The sequence below is a fragment of the Onthophagus taurus genome, chromosome 1 (assembly GCF_036711975.1).
Source record: "Onthophagus taurus isolate NC chromosome 1, IU_Otau_3.0, whole genome shotgun sequence".
Lineage (NCBI taxonomy): Eukaryota > Metazoa > Arthropoda > Insecta > Coleoptera > Scarabaeidae > Onthophagus > Onthophagus taurus.
In genome coordinates this window covers 23,385,662-23,407,096 of record NC_091966.1, presented here as the reverse complement: position 1 = coordinate 23,407,096, position 21,435 = coordinate 23,385,662, and the positions used below count along the sequence as shown (strand labels likewise).

General features: G+C 33.2%; 1 protein-coding gene and 1 long non-coding RNA gene across 2 annotated transcripts; one reads left to right on the top strand and one right to left on the bottom strand.

Moving 5' to 3' along the window:
* The first annotated feature begins 3,018 nt into the window (after window positions 1–3,018).
* Window positions 3,019–4,266, top strand: LOC139431007 (serine/threonine-protein kinase mTOR-like). The gene has a single exon (XM_071198564.1). It carries the CDS (start codon window positions 3,108–3,110, stop codon window positions 4,191–4,193), a length of 1,086 nt encoding a protein of 361 aa, XP_071054665.1. The 5' UTR covers window positions 3,019–3,107; the 3' UTR covers window positions 4,194–4,266.
* Window positions 4,267–6,628: 2,362 nt separating this feature from the next.
* Window positions 6,629–11,746, bottom strand: LOC139431003 (uncharacterized). The gene is made up of 3 exons (XR_011641359.1): window positions 7,746–11,746; window positions 7,283–7,673; window positions 6,629–7,194 (listed from the first exon to the last, which is right to left on the bottom strand). It is a non-coding gene; the product is annotated as an uncharacterized lncRNA (long non-coding RNA).
* Between the last annotated feature and the right edge of the window lie 9,689 nt (window positions 11,747–21,435).

The following is a 21,435-nucleotide window of genomic DNA, read 5'->3' as shown; positions in this document are numbered from 1 at the left end:
AGGTGCGTCTTATAGTCTGAAAAATATAGTTTATTTTTCTGAAAAATATATTATTCAAAATGGTTACAGTTTTCCTAACGATAGAAAAAAAAATTATATTTAACTATAAATTGTCACAAAACTATTTAAGGATTTTTTTAGTGCGGTTAGTCGACGTTGTTGGTATTGTATCAATCCTACTGCACTACAATTTGAACAAGAATACAAAAAACTATTAGTACATACCGGCAGTAAAGGGCATGAGATTATACTAATATTTTAAATTGTTCATTAACACTCAAAAATAAAAATGATGAAATTGAAACACTGGACATTATAGACGTTGCGAACTTAGGCAACATGCATTTAACTATCTAAATAAGATAGAAATATTATAAATATATATATATATATTTTATATATATTTATATAGATTAAATTTTAATAATTCGTATAAAATTCATTTCTTGGAATATGAGTATAAAAATTTCCCAAAGTGTTAATAAAAGTGTCCTCTTTCCAATGAACACTTTGAAAAATAACTTTTAGTTTTTGAGAAAACAATATTTGAAGTTTTGATAAAATTTTCGATGTTGCAATTTTCATCGATAATTTTCAAAATTCGCTATAAAATTCATTTTTTAAAGGATCCTTGTGGAAATATCACCAATTATTAATTAAAGTATCCTCTTTTTAATGCAAAAGCCGTTTTGAAAAATCACTTTTAGTTCTTGAGAAATAAATTTTTGAAATAATCGACAATTTTTCTGAATTTTGCAATTTCCTCCGATTAAACTTTAATAATTCCTATAAAATCGATTTCTTGGAATATGAGTATGAAAATTTCCCAAAGTGTTTATAAAAGTGTCCTCTTTCCAATAAACCAACACGTTTTGAAAAATATCTTTTAGTTTTTGAGAAAACAATATTTGAAGTTTTGATAAAATTTTCGATGTTGCAATTTCATCGATAATTTTCAAAATTCGCTATAAAATTAATTTCTTGAAGGATCCTTGTGGAAATATCACCAATTATTAATTAAGGTATCCTCTTTTTAATGCAAACAGCCGTTTTGAAAAATCACTTTTAGTTCTTGAGAAATAAATTTTTGAAATGATCGACAATTTTTTCGAATTTTGCAATTGTCGCCGATTAAGCTTTAAAAATTCGCTATAAAATTAATTTCTTGAAGGATCCTTGTGGAATAATCACCAGTTATTAATTAAAGTATTATTTTCCGATACAACCTATAATTATTAACATAAACTAAAAAAACTGGTTTTCGATACCAGTACACAGCGACACCTAGTGGTTATTCTGAAAAATGTTATTAACAAAAATTATTTTTCGTCCACCTCTGAATAAGTATTATTAGAAAAAATTTTTGATACAACCTATAATTATTAACATAACCTAAAAAAATTGGTATTCCATACCAGTACACAGCGACACCTAGCGGATATTTAAAAAAATAGTGTTAACTAAATTGTTCTCCGTTCAATTCTGAATAAGTGTTACTTGAAACATTTTCCGATACAAACAATAATTAAGAACATAACCTAAAAAGATTGGTTTTCTATACTACTACACAGCGACACCTAGCGGATATATTGAATAATGCTATTAACAAAAATTGTTTTGCATCCAATTCTGAATAAGTATTATTTGAAACATTATTTGATACAAACAATAATTAAGACCATAACCTAAAAAACTGGTTTTCGATATCAGTACACAGCGAAACCTAGCGGATATTTTGAAAAATGTTATTAACAAAAATTATTTTCCATCCAATTCTGAACAAGTGTTATTTGAAACATTTTCCGATACAAACAAAAATTAAGGGCATAACCTAAAAAAACTGGTTTTCCATACCGATACACAACGATACCTAGCGGATATTTTGGATAATTTTATTAACAAAAATTGTTTTCCATCCAATTCTGAACAAGTATAATTTGAAACATTTTTCGATACAATCCATAATTATTAACATAACCTAAAAAACTTGGTTTTCCATACCAATACACAGCGACACCTAGTGGATATTTTGAAAAATGTTATTAACAAAAATTGTTCTCCGTCCAATTTTGAATAAGTATTATTTGAAACATTATTTGATACAAACAATAATTAAGAACATAACCTAAAAAACTGGTTTTCGATATCAGTATACAGCGAAACCTAGCGAAAATTTTGAAAAATGTTATTAACAAAAATTATTTTCCATCCAATTCTGAACAAGTATTATTTAAAATATTTTCCGCTACAACCAATAATTAAGAACATAACCTAAAAAACTGCTTTTTATACCAGTACACAGCGAAATCTAGCGGATATTTAAAAAAATGTTGTTAACAAAAATTATTTTCCATCGAATTCTGAACAAATATTGTTTGAAACATTTTCCGATACAACCTACAATTATTAACATAACCTAAAAAACTGGTTTTCCATACCAGTACATAGGGAAACCTAGCGAATATTTTGAAAAATGTTATTAACAAAAATTATTTTCCATCCAATTCTGAACAAGTATTATTTAAAACATTTTCCGCTACAACCAATAATTAAGAACATAACCTAAAAAACTGGTTTTCCATAGCAGTACATAGCGAAACCTAGCGAATATTTAAAAAAATGTTATTAACAAAAATTATTTTCCATCGAATTCTGAACAAATATTATTTGAAACATTTTCCGATACAACCTACAATTATTAACATAACCTAAAAAACTGGTTTTTCATACCAGTACATAGCGAAACCTAGCGGATATTTTAAAAAATGTTATTAACAAAAATTATTTTCCATCGAATTGTGAACAAATATTATTTGAAACATTTTCCGATACAACCTATAATTATTAATATAACCTAAAAAACTGGTTTTTCATACCAGTACACAGAGACACTTAGCGGATATTTTGCAAAATGTTATTAACAAAAATTGTTCTCCGTCCAATTCTGAATAAGTATGTAGTATAATGGGATTTTTAGTATAATGGGATAAATTTTAATTAATTTTTAATAACTTAATAAATTGAGGTTGTCAATTTTTTTATAGGTCATAACATCAAAACAACGTCCAAGAAAACTATTAATTCGCGGTTCAAACGGTAAAGACTACATGTTCCTTTTAAAAGGACACGAAGATTTACGCCAAGACGAGCGAGTAATACAAATATTCGGCCTTGTAAATACTTTATTATTAAAAGATCCCGACACAGTCCGTTGCAACCTCACGATACAACGTTACGCGGTGATTCCATTAAGTACGAATTCCGGTTTAATCGGGTGGGTACCACATTGCGATACATTACACACCCTCATCAAAGATTATCGCGAAAAGAAAAAGATTTTATTAAACATCGAACATCGAATCGTGTTGAGAATGGCACCCGATTACGATCATTTAACCGTAATACAAAAAGTCGAGGCTTTCGAACAAGCTCTCGAGCATACTCACGGCGATGATTTAGCACGTTTATTATGGCTAAAAAGTCCATCTTCGGAAGTGTGGTTTGATCGAAGGACGAATTGTACAAGATCGTTAGCTGTTATGTCAATGGTCGGGTATATTTTGGGATTGGGAGATCGACATCCATCGAATTTAATGTTGGATCGATTATCAGGAAAGATTTTACACATCGATTTCGGGGATTGCTTCGAAGTGGCGATGACTAGGGAAAAGTTTTCCGAAAAAATCCCCTTCCGATTAACAAGAATGTTAATAAACGCGATGGAAGTGACCGGAATCGAAGGAACTTACCGAAGAACTTGTGAGAGCGTTATGAGCGTTTTAAGAAGAAATAAAGATAGCGTTATGGCCGTTTTGGAAGCTTTCGTTTATGACCCACTTTTAAATTGGAGATTAGTCGATACAGGGCGGTTAAATAGATCGAATACTAACGATGTTGGTTCGATTTCAACCGGATTTTCGCAAGAACAAGATTTGGTTAATTCGTTGAGTGTTAATATGAATAAAATTGGGTTATCATCGCCGGAGGCTATGGTGGATGGTTCTGAACCGGAAGTGGTTAAAAATAAAAAAGCGGTTGCTATCGTTAATAGGGTTAAAGATAAATTAACCGGTAATGATTTTAGTATTGATGAAACTTTAACGATTGAAATGCAAGTTGATAGATTAATACAGCAAGCTACTGATAATGAAAATTTATGTCAATGTTATATTGGAGGGTGTCCGTTTTGGTAAAAAATAAGCTTAAACGTTAGTTATTAGAATAAGACTTATTATATATGCTTTAATAATAATAATAAGAAGAAAATTTTGTTTTATTATCTTTTCAAATATCATTTTTCATGTAATCAGCCGAGGTCATACAATTTTCATTATAAGTTGTGCCGAGGCAGTCCTTGTGTGTTTACTAATTTTGGCTTAATCAGGCAATATCATAAAAAACTGCTTTTTATACCTGTACACAGCGAAACATAGCGGATATTTAAAAAAATGTTATTAACAAAAATTATTTTCCATCCAATTCTGAACAAGTATTATTTAAAACATTTTCGGCCACAACCAATACTTAAGAACATAACCTAAAAAAACTGCTTTTTATACCAGTACACAGCGAAACCTAGCGGATATTTAAAAAAATGTTATTAACAAAAATTATTTTCCATCGAATTCTGAACAAATATTATTTGAAACATTTTCCGTTACAACCTATAATTATTAACATAACCTAAAAAACTGGTTTTCCATACCAGTACATAGCAAAACCTAACGAATATTTTGAAAAATGTTATTAACAAAAATTATTTTCCATTCAATTCTGAACAAATATTAATTAAAACATTTTTGGCTACAACCAATAATTAAGAACATAACCTGAAAAAACTGCTTTTTATACCAGTACACAGCGAAACCTAGCGGATATTTAAAAAAATGTTATTAACAAAAATTATTTTCTATCGAATTCTGAACAAATATTATTTGAAACATTTTCCGATACAACCTATAATTATTAACATAACCTAAAAAACTGGTTTTCCATACCAGTACATAGCGAAACCTAGGGAATATTTTGAAAAATGTTATTAACAAAAATTATTTTCCATCCAATTCTGAACAAGTATCATTTAAAACATTTTCGGCTACAACCAATAATTAAGAATATAACCTAAAAAAACTGCTTTTTATACCAGTACACAGTGAAACCTAGCGGATATTTAAAAAAATGTTATTAACAAAAATTATAAAAGATTAAAAAAGAGAGATAAGATAAGATTTTTTTTAATTAATTAATGAATGAATGATTATGTTGATTAAGCCGTATAGTAAAAACAACTTATCAAATGAAGAAAAAGTTTTCAACTATAGGCTTTCCAGAGCGCGGCGAGTAGTAGAAAATGTATTTGGTATACTTTGTCTGGCGATTTCAAGTATTACAGAGACCAATACAATTATTCGGGTTTAGCCACACGTCTCTTAAGACGGCTAAACCCGAATGTTTCTAGTTTTAGGTCTAGCGTTAGTTCTAGTGACAGTAGTTAGCATAAGCTAGTTAGCATAAGATATCACTATGTTGCATATTTTTATTGCACTAAAACTAGAACTAACACTAGACCTTGAACTAGATACTTTTTAGTTAGGGTTTAGTCGTGCATCTTCAGATCCGAATGTTTCTAGTAGTAGGTCTAGTGTTATTTCTAGTTTTAATTTTTATTTAGCATTAGATTGTGGTATATTTTTATTAAACGAAAAGTAGAATTAACACTAGACCTAGAACTAGAAACTTTCGGGTTTAGCCGTGCACCTCTTAAGATAGCCGAAAACTCAGGGTTATCATGAAGACGTCACCTTTTCCAAGCAAAACTTTTCCTTTGCGAAACTACCCAAGTATTAATGTGTAGTATTAATCCTTTCATATATTCGCATTACGGTACGCTACTCAAGACGATTACGCTCGCAAACTTGTTTTAATGGTTAACTGCTCGAAACTGATATTCTTGCTTGCGGTCTATGACAAGTCGAAGCCTGTCCATTACCCTCACTCAGAGTTAGTGAATTCTCTCATGTTTTAACTGCTCAAGACGAATATATTCGCCAGCTAGCGAACGCATCGTAGTACCATTCGAGTTATTTATTGATATTTACGCGTAAAAATGCATCGCCGATCTAAACCGCTAACTTGCAAGGAACTTTTGGCAATATTGGAAAATAGTGATAGTCAAGAAAACTTTATTGGTCATTTAGAGGATCAGAGCGATGATGGATGGATCGATACCGACGAGAAAGCAAATGAAGGCAGGTATAGAAAATTTGATTAATTTTTATAAAAGTAATACGTGTATTACTGACAATTAGTGCATGCTACTGACACCGACGCTCAAGACACCCAGTCAAAAAGTGACGGCGCAGACATTTTTGATGAAGTTGTGCCGGCAGAACCACCTACCAAAGGTGCCCGAAACAATTTTGTTTGGCAGCAAATTTTTCGTAGTATTTCGTAGATAATAATATCGAACCAGCTAAAAGAGATACTTTACGTATAATCAGAGTAATTACACTAGTTTACAAGAAAAATCTCGAAGACTGGGATATTTTCTTATAACGTAGAATGTTGTGTTGATTCTGAAACTGTCTTCAGTTTTTCTCCATCTCGTCCAGTTTTTGAGATATACCCAAAAATGTGGAAAATCATAAATTAAAAAACATAGCAACGGTTCATGTTCAGTATATTTTTTATTTTGCATAGTGTGATTCTGTAGCTATATGGACATAAAAGTAGAGATTCGGACGAACATTTTGAGGTATTGATGGCATAAATCGGACTCTCCGTTATTTTCCTACAGCCTAAACCAACTCAAAATCAAATTTTTTCAAGAGTTTCACTATGGACACTCGGGTTTTTGGCTGATCTTACAAACGATACTAAACTTTTCTTTTTCTTTTTATTTATATTGTCTAGGTTTATATTACAAATTATATTACAGAACTTTTATGTAATTAAATTTTATGTTTAATATAAATACACTACTTTACTTATTGTTAGTATAGTGCGGGATATGATTATTTTTTGACAATTTTTTGTATGACTTTGGGTCGATTTCTCTGATAACACTCCAGAGATAGTCTCCCATCATCCCTGCGTACCAGTAACCTTCATAACGTCTTTCCAATGTCATTAAGTCTTGATGGAACCGCTCGCCTTGTTCGTCACTTTCCGCTCCAAGATTGCTTGGAAAAAAATCTAAGTGCAAATGGAGAAAATGGATTTTGAGCGACATATTTGCATTTATGGCATCATAATTGTGCAATAAGATAATTCTGATCCTTACGATTTCCTAAAAATCCATAGACGGTTTGATTGAAGCTACGCCGTTGCTTCTTTTGTTGTTAATGTTGACATTTATTAATTTTCTTATTAGGGGGCCAAAAAATATGCCTTCTTTTAGTTTAGCGTACGATAGTTGTAAGCTAAATGCTGGGCCTTCTGGATTCAACGTTTTCACAAAGTTTTTCATCAAACCCAGTTTGATGTGCAGTGGAGGCAATATTACAGATGCTGGTCTCACCAGAGGCTTATTTAAGACATTGAAAGCACCAGTATCGTAATGTTCTCTAGAAGGCCAGTCTTTGCGAACATAATGATGCTCTCTCGCTCGGCTATCCCACAAACAAAGAAAACAGCAATATTTTGTAAAACCGCCTTGTAACCACAGCAATTACCTGAAAATCATAGAAATGTAAGTCAATACTTAAAAAGTAGAAGTTAGTAAATTTCTTTACTGCGGCAATTACCTTTAAATCTGCACAAACTTTCCATTCAAATGCGTTATACCGAATTAGAGTCGAAACCTCTGATATGCGCACATATATTTCTTTAACATTGACGGCATGAGCAAGTGGAATAGTTGGTAGTGTGTTTCCATTATAAAGTAAAGCTGTTTTGACACTGTTTTTAGAGCTATCGATAAAAAGACGCCATTCACCTGGGTTATGATCTATTTTCAATTCATCAAACAGTCTCTGCAGGTTATTGCAATAACAAATACCTTGATCTTTCGTAAACAATTGTACAAATGCTTCGCCTCTGTTTCGATAAACAGTTACACGGGTTGTAAATAATTCCATTGCTGTAAGCGGGATCCCAATACCTCACTATCAATCTTCGACAACTTCAGATCTCTAGCTAAGTCACTTAGTTCTTTCTGTGACAGTTTATGGTTTATTTTGGCATCATAGTCGCTGCTAGATGAGATATCTTTCACTGGATTGCATTAATCGGTCAGGAGGGTTTGGTCTTAGTATAGTTTCGCTGTGAGGAATCGGCTTTTTGGCTGATCTTACATTAGGATAAACCGAACTTTTCTTTGTTTTTTGTTTATGCCGTCTAGGATTATGTTACAGAAATAGCAATCGGAATGATCTGATATTTGTGACCATAACATTGGAATACCAAACTGTAAATGAGATGTAGATTCACCCGCCATCCATCTATTCAAAGATATACCGCAATTCGGACATACGAAGCTGGGTATCCAGGGCTTGTCTAAATTCGTCAAAGCAAACCCAAAACAATGAGAAGACACCTGTTTTATAACAGTTGTAATTGGTCGTCCCGTCATCTCAATAATGTATTGTCCTCAAATAAAACATAACAAATCAGGATTGTTCTTGCATTCAAAACTTCTGCTGCTGCTAGCCATTATCAACAAAACTTTCACAAAACTCTGCTATTTTCTTAAACGAAAGATCACTGAGGTGACTTCGAACCAGTTTCTGAAGAAGGTTGCAACATGGCATCCGAAACGTCAAACCTTTTATTAAAAGACGCACGGCAAAACTCGAAAGTTTCTAGTGTTAGTTCTAGTTTTAGTTCTAATTTTAGTTCTAATTTTAGTTTAATATATTCTCCTTTTATAAAAAAATATTTCAAAATAAGACTGTTTAGCAGAACAAGGTTCTAATATATAAAGAAGTGGAGTTATTAAAAAACACTTTTTCACAGAAAGTGATTATTTTTTAACAATGAGAATTTCTTTTGCTAAAAAAGGTCGAACAAGTCTTTTTCCAAGAATGTTATTGTTTGTTGTATTTAAAAAATAATAATACTTATTTCAGTGAATTTAATGTTTATACTTAGTGCCTGGAGGAATTAAAACACCTCTTTATTAAAAAAAAAAGTTCGTAATAATGTTTCAATAACACAGCGAAAATGGCAAAAAAAAATATTGTACGATTGTCGTAAATTAACGATATCTCCGGTAAACTACATACGACCATGGTGTCTAATGCTTCGAAATTTAGAGAATTAAATGTTCTACAAGATAGAATAGCTAACTTTTTTGTTCATGTATAATTCTTTTTCGTTACGGCGCGATTAAGTGATAAAAAATGGGAAAATGCCAAAAAATTTGATTTTGTTGCGTTGTTTTAGGCTGTAGCAAAATAACGGAGAGTCGGATTTATGCCATCAATACCTCAAAATGTTCGTCAGGATCTCTGCTTTCATGTCCATATACCTACAGAAGCACACTATGCAAAATAAAAAATATACTGAACATGAACCATTGCTGTTTTTTAATTTACGATTTTCCACATTTTTGGGTATATCTCGAAAACTGGACGCGATGGAGAAAAACTGAAGACAGTTTCAGAATCAGCACAACATTCTACGGTTTAAAAAAATATCGCAGTCTTCGAGGAAAAAATTGATTAAAATTTGTAAACTAGTGTTATTGATCACTTGACAATAACGTTCAAAAATTGTTTTTATCCCTTCTAAAAGTTATGTATTGCTGAAAGCCTCATATTGTACAAGGGCAGAGTTTTCTTTAAACAATACATCCCATCGAAGCGACATCGATTTGGAATAAAATTTTTCATGCTTTGCGGTTGCGCAACTACAAATCTGGTAACGACTAGAGTAGAATATCTTGGAAAATCTGGGCATGACCCTAATGACTCCCTACTTGAACAGAGGTTATACCCTATTTTTTAATCACTGGTATACGAGTCCAACATTATTTTCTTATCTTCATGGTTTCAAAACAAATACTTGTGGGACAGTCCAGGAAACATATGCTCAATCTTGCGCAAAAACTACAGTCAGGGCAGGTCATAAATAAACGTGAGGTTCGCATGCTGACAAGTTGCTTTAGAGCAGAAGTGAGGGATACTGGAAAAATTGACCATCGTACCGAAGACAGAATTCAAAATCCAAGTTGTATACTTGAATATAACTTGAAAATGGGATCTGTTGACAAATCAGACATGCTTCTTTCATCAATTGAGTGTGTCAGAAATAGTATGAAATGTAGTTGGTTCAAGGTGTTGTACCTGTTGAACACGGAATGGATACAAGCCATGAGTACGCAATGTTCTCCATACTTTTACATAAGGAACACCAAGACGAGCAGAAAGTCTTCTTGTACTAGTAGATGGACTGCGTTCTACCGACTGAAGAATTTGTTCAACATCATTCAGAGTTTGTACACCTGCACGTTGAGAATTAATACTTATAGTTGGAACAGAACCGGTTTCAGGTAATCTGTTTAATGTGCGAGTAAATGCTCTTGAATCTGGTATCTCGGTTAGGAAATCGTCTCCTATAGTCACGACGAGCAGCACGTGCATTTCCATTGCAGAAACCGTAACAAAACACCATATCAGCATATTCTGCATGAGTCAATATTTATTTTATTTATTTATTCATACTCGGGACACGTACAGGAAAAAATCCCAAAAAAGTGTCCACTACAATAATATAAAAGAAAAGGAAACAGACTACATAAGAAAGAACAAAAAAAACTAAAAAATTTATCAAAAGCATGAAACAATAAAAAAAATGGAATTAAATCAGCAAGCACGAAGCAGAAAAGAAAATAATCACAGAGACTAGATTGGTCCACATAATCATCGATATTACGCGGATAGAAAAACAGAATAATAAGGACCATAAGAAAGAACAAATTTTTGTTGCTTTTCTTTTCTGTCCCACCACCCGCAAGAAATCAATATAAATATGGTAAACGAATGTGTTTCGATTGAGTAAATTAATTTTACAAAGAAAAAACTAATGACAAATACTTAAAGTTAAAACGGATTTTTTAAACGATTACAAAAGAAATCAACATTGAAACAATAAACATTGCAAGTGTGCATCTGTCTCAACAGAGGTGAACCGGCATGCGCACTAGATCCAGAAGCAGGTAGTCTGAACAAAAATGGTGATCGAGTAAGGAACATTAAAGTGAATCTGCTCTAAAAGAACCGGAGCGTCGAGAACTCCATTAACTAGTTTGAACAGGAACAATAGGTCTGTACTGTCATCTTACTGTACCTGGCATCTTTGGGAATAAGGGCAGTACGGAAGATAAAATTTGTGAGCAAGATAACGGATAAATCTTCTCTGTAGGCCCTCAATAAGGTCGATGTAAATATTATAGGCAGGACTTCATACTAGTGAAGCGAAATTTAAACCGCTAGCAACGTATGTCATATATAAAGAAGTAATGCAGCGGACGTTAGTAAATGGACGAGAAATCCTAATGATAAATCCTAGGCGCTTAGTAGCTTCAGAAACGATAGAAGTAATATGATCGCGATAGAGTAGTCTAGAATCCAGAACAACGCCAAGATCTTCAATTGTAGAGGATTGAGTAAGATATATATTTGAAGTTAACATTATATCTCTTTCTACTGAACGTGATCTGACAACACTTATCAGGATTTAGAAATAAGTAATTTTGTGAGCAATAAGAATCAATAAATAAAATTCTTGAATGACGATGAAAATTCTTTTATTAAATTGGTTCGGTGCTACATGTTTCGCACCGAACCAATTTAATAAAAGAATTTTCATCGTCATTCAAGAATTTTATTTATCCTTCTACGATGAACTTGGAGTCAATCCTAGCCAAAATAAGAATCAAATCTGTCAATGTCATCTTGCAACCGAATACAGTCAGAAGCAGACCTGATGCTAGCAAAAATGTTACAGTCATCAGCGAAAAGAGAAAAATTCGAATAATGAAAGCACTCAGAAACATCATTTATATAGGCTAGAAATAAAATAGGTCCAAGATGGCTACCTTGAGGTACACCAGATGTAACAGGAGTAAAGCTAGATATGAAATTATTTACTTTCACTGCTTGAAATCTCTTAGATATATAGGACGAAATCCATAGAGACAGCCCGTTAGATAGGTTAAACTTGTTCAGCTTATCCATAAGAATGTTATGGTGAAGTATTTGTCAGATCGGTGTAGATAGCATCCACCTGAGAGTTATCATTCATAGAATCCTGAATGTATTGAACAAACGCAACCAGATTCGTCTCAACTGATCGCCCACGCAAAAAACCGTGTTGTTGAGGGATAATAGCAGGTCGAAGATAGCTATATAAGTTGTCATAAATTAATTTTTCAAAGACCTTCGAAACAATGGATAATAGAGAAATTGGACGATAGTTGCACACAAAATGTCTGCTACCCGATTTAAAGACTGGAGTTATGAAGGCTTTTTTCCATTCTGAGGGAAAGACTGAATTTTCAATGGAGCGGCTGAAGATAATGAATAGAGGAGTTGCTAACTCCCCTGCACATTTAGCAATAAAGTGTCTCGGCAAGCCATCGGGGCCAGGGCCCAATTTATGGTCGACTTGTGTCAGAAAGTGAGAGACATCACTTTCAGAGAACCACGGCTGCGATTGGTAAATAACATTTCGCTTGTGAGAGGTATTCAGGCAACCGTCGATATAAACAGAGCTAAAAAACTGAGAGAAAAGTTCAGTTATACGCTTCCCGTCATCCGCCACTTCACCGTTCAGCTCCATTCGAGACGGAATACCGCCGCACTATGGGCAATTTGACTCGTTGGCTGATCATAAATGGGTTTTTCGAAAGTCGAAATTTATTTCATTTTTCAATTGAATCCTATAGTAGAAATGTCAGATTATTTCGGTTATTTTTGTAGTGATTTTTAACGATTGCTAATATAAAGTTTTAGTGTGAAACCTATATAACGTTATATCTTCCCGAAAAGGTTGTTCAATGGAGAACCTAATTCAGGTATCAATAAATAATTTCATCGTTGTATTTTAACAATAAACGCGGGATTATTCGATGCCATCAATTTCGAGATTTCTTTAACTTTAGCTAGAGTTTTAGCAGTTAGCGATGTTTAGCGATGGTTTAAAATATATATAATTTTAAAGACTATTTATTTCTTTAACCCTTTGTGTCCCAAGAAGCCAAACATTTTAAAACTTTGTGACAGAATCAGACAGAATTAAAACGCTATCAAAATACACTCAGTAAAGGTCTTTGGAATAAAATTTTAGCAAAATATGCAATCCCCCTATTTTCGCATAGTCTAAATGTCAAATAAGATGCTAATTCAAAAATTCCTGGAAACCGTGTTTATTGAAATTAAGAAATACAACTTATTTTAAATTGAAGCTTGAAGCTTTCTGTTTAAATCGATGTATAACAATCGATGGGTTGAATTAAAAAAATATTGAGAAAACGAGTATTGAGTTAAAACTAACATTTTCGTATAACCTAAGAGTGTCAAAAAAGATGCTAATTTAAAAATTCCTGGAAGCCGTATTTATTGAAATTAAAGAATGAAACTTATTTTAAATCAAAGCTCAAAGATTTCTCTTTAAAATGATGTATAATAATTGTTGGGTTGGATTGGAAAAAAATAGAGAAAAAAAATTTTGAAACAAAACTTACATTTTCGAATAACCTAAAAATGTTAAAAAGATGCTAATTTAAAAATTCCTGTAAGCCGTATTTATTGAAATTAAGGAATGAAACTTATTTTAAATCAAAGCTCAAAGCTTTCTCTTTAAAATAATGTATAATAATTGTTGGGTTGGATTGGAAAAATATAGAGAAAAAAAAAGTTGAAATAAAACTTACATTTTCGTATAACCTAAGAGTGTCAAAAAAGATGCTAATTTAAAAATTCCTGGAAGCCGTATTTATTGAAATTAAGGAATGAAACTTATTTTAAATCAAAGCTCAAAGCTTTCTCTTTAAAATGATGTATAATAATTGTTGGGTTGGATTGGAAAAATATAGAGAAAAAAAAAGTTGAAATAAAACTTACATTTTCGTATAACCTAAGAGTGTCAAAAAAGATGCTAATTTAAAAATTCCTGTAAGCTGTATTTATTGAAATTAAGGAATGAAACTTATTTTAAATCAAAGCTCAAAGCTTTCTCTTTAAAATGATGTATAATAATTGTTGGGTTGACTTGGAAAAATATAGAGAAAAAAAAAGTTGAAATAAAACTTACATTTTCGTATAACCTAAGAGTGTCAAAAAAGATGCTAATTTAAAAATTCCTGTAAGCCGTATTTATTGAAATTAAGGAATGAAACTTATTTTAAATCAAAGCTCAAAGCTTTCTCTTTAAAATGATGTATAATAATTGTTGGGTTAGATTGGAAAAATATAGAGAAAAAAAAAGTTGAAATAAAACTTACATTTTCGTATAACCTAAGAGTGTCAAAAAAGATGCTAATTTAAAAATTCCTGGAAGCCGTATTTATTGAAATTAAGGAATGAAACTTATTTTAAATCAAAGCTCAAAGCTTTCTCTTTAAAATGATGTATAATAATTGTTGGGTTGGATTGGAAAAATATAGAGAAAAAAAAAGTTGAAATAAAACTTACATTTTCGTATAACCTAAGAGTGTCAAAAAAGATGCTAATTTAAAAATTCCTGGAAGCCGTATTTATTGAAATTAAGGAATGAAACTTATTTTAAATCAAAGCTCAAAGCTTTCTCTTTAAAATGATGTATAATAATTGTTGGGTTGGATTGGAAAAATATAGAGAAAAAAAAAGTTAAATAAAACTTACATTTTCGTATAACCTAAGAGTGTCAAAAAAGATGCTAATTTAAAAATTCCTGGAAGCCGTATTTATTGAAATTAAGGAATGAAACTTATTTTAAATCAAAGCTCAAAGCTTTCTCTTTAAAATGATGTATAATAATTGTTGGGTTGGATTGGAAAAATATAGAGAAAAAAAAAGTTGAAATAAAACTTACATTTTCGTATAACCTAAGAGTGTCAAAAAAGATGCTAATTTAAAAATTCCTGTAAGCCGTATTTATTGAAATTAAGGAATGAAACTTATTTTAAATTAAAGCACAAAGCTTTCTCTTTAAAATGATGTATAATAATTGTTTGGTTGGATTGGAAAAATATTAAGAAAAAAAATGTTGAAACAACACTTACATTTAAAAGAGTCAAAAATGATGCTAATTTAAAAATTCTTAGAAACCATGTTTATTGAAATTAAGGAATGAGACTTATTTTAAATTTAAGCTCAATGTTTTCTTTTTAAAATGATCTGTAATAATCACACCTAATAACCATTTATCAAAGAAATACCTTCTTAAACAACAAAATTCAACAACACCACTTTTCACTAAACTTCTAACCTCACATCTGGATGAATAAGTTTAAAGTGTACCTAAAAATCCTACAGTGCGGTTTGCGACGTTTTTTATACAGATTATTTCTTGTATACACTTGTATAGTAGAAAGTACAGACAGCTCTAAATGCGCCGAATAGATAACTACAGTTTAAAATGAGTGTTTAAAATTACCTGTACTTTAAAGTACCGTCGGGACACAAAGGGTTAAAACATGTAAAAAAAATTAGCTGCCAACATTTGCCTATTTAGAAGTTATGACCAGAAAACTAAGAGGTCCACGTCACGCACGGAAGTGTTACTTTTGTTTACTGACGACGTACATAGCTTAAATTCAATATGGCTTTTCTTAGGAATATCCCCTTTAAATTGGTGACTCTGACGAAGAAGGAAAGTTAGAGCTTTAGATTAGAATATTACCCCGACTTTTGGAATTTGTTTTACAACGTTTTGTCAAATAAAATTGTACCGTCACGTCGACAATTTGGCATAAAGTCCAAGGAAGCTGGAAGGTTCTCTACAAGACTACACCTACATACAGTGCGTTCCCGGATAGGAGAAACGACTCTTATAAACGGTAAATTTTTTTCGATATTAATTGTCATTTTTTGGGGTTTAGCCCTGCTTGATTAAAGACTAATTTTGAACATATTTCTATTTTTAAAACACAAGTGAGCCTTGACAGTGAAAGAAACTCTTTTTGTGGCAGGTAAAGTACCTTTTCTGTTTACAGTACGTGAAAGTGTTACTAAGAAGTTTTGTTCAGAATGAAAAACTATAGCTATATGCAAATTTTCGGATTGATCGGCCTACATTGAAAAAATCCATATCAAACAATTCTATTTCTAAGACTGCCATGGAAAAACAAAATTGCTTTCCTGTCACTGTTAATCTGCCAAACTGTAATTTAGTAAACTTAAAGTGTTTTTTAAATACAATGTTAACATTAGAGGAAAAAGTTGACGTGATTCAGTGTTATGAAACCGGGGAAAAACCGATAAATATGGTTATTGCTTTATTTAGTGAAAAATTTCCAAATACTGGAATTAAAAGTAGTACTTGTTGGCGTTTAATCAAAAGATTTCTTACAGCAGGAAATATTCACTCTAAAGGTGGTCCCACACGACTGGTGTACTTGGCAAATATTCGTCTACTCGGATACACTTGCGTAGCGTCTGGGAGTTCACATCGTTATAGGTAGTTTTTATGTTACACGTGAATTAACAATGTAAGACCAATGTTTACACAAATATTTGCCTACTTGCGTACTTGCCAATTACACCAGTCGTGTGGGACCACCTTAAGGAACTAGCCAAAGTGAAACGAGCTAGAGAGCGGGCCAAACAGAAGGCTCACGCGAAGAAACAGATGGAAGAACATCAACAAAAACTCGACACCAATCAGTTATTGCCGGACGATTCATATGCGTTTCCGGCGGATTTAATTCCTCATCGTGGGCAACCGCCCGTTTTTATGCCACAAAAAAGTGTTCTGGAGGAGGATAGTTATAGCAATCCACTAGATGTACTTCATCAAGAGGTGAGGTATTCGCCACAGAAGAGTTTTGATGGCAGAATTCAGAACGGCGTTAAGAATTTGAAGTATAACGATAAAGTGCTGGGTGATGAGGTGCCTCCTCCTTATAGACCTACTCAATTAGATTTAAGGTAAGTCTCCAAATATAGTAATTTATAAAACTTAAAAGTTAGTGTTAATTTGCAAAATTCATTACGACCAGTTATACCAGTTTTTTAAGTAGATATCTGTAAAACATTTTTGTATTAAATAATGCAATGTATGTACAGGGTGGTTCAAATTCGATGTCCGAATAGGGTAACTCGGAAACTGTAAGAGTTAGAAAAAAAGTAGCTTACATGTCACGATCTGGTTTTACGAGAAACTGCTAATGCCATAAACCTCAAAACGCTGTCGTCTTCGATTATTCTCCTAGAGGCGAAAATTGAAAATATCGTAAAACCAGCAAGTGCAATTATCTTGGTTGTTATTATAGGTGGAGTATTATAACTAAGACATTATATGGACACTTTTTTATGGAGAATTTGATGACGTAGTCAAGAAAATTTTTTCGGTTTTAGATTTTGAGATATTTTGACAATTGACTTGACAACCACTGATTATTCACATATTAAATTCGTTATTTTTTTCTGATTACAAAAATATGGGGTTAGATAGGTCTATTTTTTATTGTTTTAGAATAAAGCTAAAAATAAACTTGTTTTTAGTATCGTCAAAGAAATTAAATTTACAGTTTCCTGTAAAGGCTAAAGGGATAACTTCGATTGTTTTACGATTGTTGCGATTTCATGTCACTCAGGGTTTTTGGGGTCGCTGATTATGAATCTGATATCCATTTTCGTGAATTCAAAATGTCACCCTTGTTAAAAATTGCGAACATTTTTTAAAAATGTAAGAAATGAGGATTTTTTAATTTTTATTCAAAAAGCCAAACAGATATTGTCAGAAAAGTTATTGTTATTTTAATCCTTAAAGAATACATTACAGAGCGGCCTCTACCGGCTATAGTAAAACGGACTCCATAATCGTCTTTCTCATGTCAAAAAACCTCCGTATACCAAATTTGAAAAGAATCGGTTGAAATACACGTGTAATATTAAATAAAAATCAATTTAAAAATTTAATTTGAACATCTCCAAAACAAAGCGTTTGTCGACCTATGTTTATATGAAGTTTTTTTTATATTAAATTATACAGGATGTTCGGAAATTGAGTTTATATATTTGAAGGAGTAATTCTACATAAAACACCATGAAAAAAAGTTCATACAAAGGTGTGTCCTAAAATGCTTCCTAAGGGAGGTAGAGCACTTTGAAGAAGACGTTCAATATGTGGTTATTTCTCATTATTTCAAAAGCTACTAGGGTTAGAAACACGAAATTTTGCATATCTAGCTATTTTTACGGGGCGAATACGATAATCGAATGAAAAATTAGAAGGAATGTGCATTTGCGAAAATAAAAGAATTTATTTCCCATATTTTATTTTGCTTTGATCTTTTCACTATTTTAACCCCAAAATTAGAATCTACGGAAACAAATACATAAAAAATGTTCTGCTTATTATTATTATTGCTGCCGGGCTGAGGAGAGCGGCCCCTCTCGATACCGCGACCAATAAGATCTATTGTAACTTTAGCCCTCCAAAGGTTTAGGGCAAATGTAGGTCCTTAATGAACCTTAGTATTGTCCTGAGGTCTTGAACCTTTATGTCGATAGGTAACAGGGGAGTTTTACCGAAGACGTTGTGCCTTAGACGGCCTCTGGCGACGCAATTGCACAGTATATGTTCAGCAGTTTCTGACTCGTCGTTGCATAGTCGACAAGTTTGATCCTCAGCTTGTCCAATGTGGAAGAGGTGGTATTTTAGGGGCACATGGCCGGTCAGGTAGCCTGAGAGCGTTCTTAGATCCCCTTTGCTGAGGCATAAAACCTCTTTGGTTTTGTTTTGCGACGGAGTTATCATACTCTTCGTTTGTCTGTGACCTGGAAGTTCTTTCCAGCGTAAGGCTATCTTTGAAGCCTCCCAGTTGTTGATTATTTGTTTTAGGTGGCTTTTTTGTAGTCCACATCCAGGTTGGGGTCCAATGAAGGGCGTGTTTGCTGCCTCTTTGGCTAGCTTGTCGGCCTTCTCATTGTCCTCAATGTTGCTGTGATCTGGAACCCACCATAGAGTAACATCATGGCCCCTAGCGAGTTCTCTCAGGTTGTTGGTACACTCTCTGATCAGTGCGGAGTCACACGTGTAGGCCTGAATTGCCTTTAAGGCGGCCCGACTGTCTGTGAAAATGTTTATGGATGCACCTTTTTGTCCCTTCTGTAGGTTCAAAGCGGTGCAGAAGTTTATAGCAAGAACTTCTGCTTGGAAAATTGTTAAGTCCGAGCTGAGGGGCAATTTGATGTGGCTATTTGGTCCACTGATGCCAATGCCTACTCCAGATCTTACTGTCTTTGAAGCATCGGTGTACCAGACTAGGGCTCCTCTGTTTAGTTGAGGCCCTCCCTTCGCCCAATCATCCCTGCTACTAAATATGACCTTATACGGTTGGTTGAAATTTTATTCCGTCGGTATGAGGTCCGTTTTAATTTCAATCAGGTGATTTAGACATGGGTCCTTGAGGATCTCGAGGTGTCCTCTGAGGTTACCCTGCATCAACTTGAGTGAAAAAACTGTTTTCAGTGATAAGGCACTTAAGGCTGCCTCCTTTTGTATATATATGTGGAGCGGTGTGACACCGAGTAGGGCTTCCAAAGCAGCCGTCGGACAGGATCTCATTGCACCCGTTATGTTAAGACATGCTAACCGCTGGATTTGTGCCAGCTGTTGTTGAGCTGTCTTATGTTTTGTTTTTGGCCACCAAACCAATGAGGCGTAGGCGACCATGGGTCTGATTATTGCTACGTAGGCCCAATGAGCCATTCGTGGTTTGAGACCCCAGTTCCTTCCTAGGAGCCTGCGGCAGATCTGGTTTGCCATGATGGCCTTTTTCCTCACCTTATCTAAGTGTGAGTTCCAGTTTAGTTTACTGTCAAGTATTACCCCTAGGTATTTAGTTTCTGTTTTGAGGTTAATAGTTCTGCTTTCAATGGAGGGTGCTTTTATTTGAAGCTTCCTTCTCCGAGTGAAAGGGACTATTTCGATTTTATTGGGATTGATGCTGAGTCCATTGCTTCTGCAAGTACTGGTGAGTAGTAGGGCTTCCTGCATTAGCTGAGTTATGATTGAATCATATTTACCTCGGATTATGATTACCAGGTCATCAGCATACCCTTGTATCTTAAATCCGTTTTTAGTTAGGGTGTTCATCAAGTCATCAACTACCAGGCACCATAATAGAGGTGATAGCACTCCCCCTTGGGGACATCCTCTTAGCGCTTTTATAGTCAGCGACTCGCCTCTCAGACTGGCTGTGATCTGCCGACTTTTCAACATGGCTATACACCACTTGATTGTCGACGGATGTATGTCTTTTACGTTTAAAGCCTTCTCTATGAATTCATATGAGGTGTTATCAAACGCACCCTCTATATCTATGAAAGCACAAAGGGCTATCTCTTTGGTTGCAATTGCCTCCTCTAAGGTGCTAGTCAAAGCATGGAGAGCGGTAATTGTTGATTTTGCTTTCTGGTAAGCATGTTGGCTAGGGTGGAGTGGATTTGTGACAAGCACTCCATTCCTTAGGTATTGATCGATTACCTTTTCCATCCCTTTGAGGAGAAATGAAGTTAGGTTTAAAAAACATAACAAATCCTGCTAACTACTTATAATTGCAAATTACAAATTCCTTATGTTGTAAAATAGTAACTTTATTGCTTATTTTAATTATGCACGGAAAGGGACACGATTGCTGAAACAACTAAAATGACTTTTGTTTATGAAGCAGGCAGAGATACTAATTATGCCCAAAATTTATTCGAACAAAGATTTCTAGACAGAAACATCCTATCTTGTGTAAGATCTTCAGTAGAGAAAAAGGCGCTACAAGAAATTCAATGTTTAAGCTGCTGTTCGTAATAATCCATATATTTAAAAAAGGACGCGACAAATTTGTAAACTTTATTGGTTACTAGAAAATTTTTATTGGTTACGTGAAATGAATTAGTAACGACATTGGGCAGTTAATATATTGTGTGGGATTATAGGTAACTTTTCAATTGGCCCTTACTTCGAAAAACCATGCATATCAAAAAACATGTACCCTTTGAAAAGCATACTTAACAATTGAAAAATATTGATGGCGCTTCTAATATGCATTAAAAATCGTTCAGAATACTTTCCGCCTTTATACGATGAAAGTTTTATTTGAAACTTTTTTGATAAAATTGATGTTTTATGAGTTATTAGGTAGTCTCAATTTGAATGCCTTACTCGGTATATAAAATATAGTCTTTTAAACAAACTTCTTAAAAAGATTCAACGCAGTTGGTTTCCTCTCATAAAACCTGTTCATACATCTACTTAAAAAAATTTGACGTCTACAAATCGGTACCAACC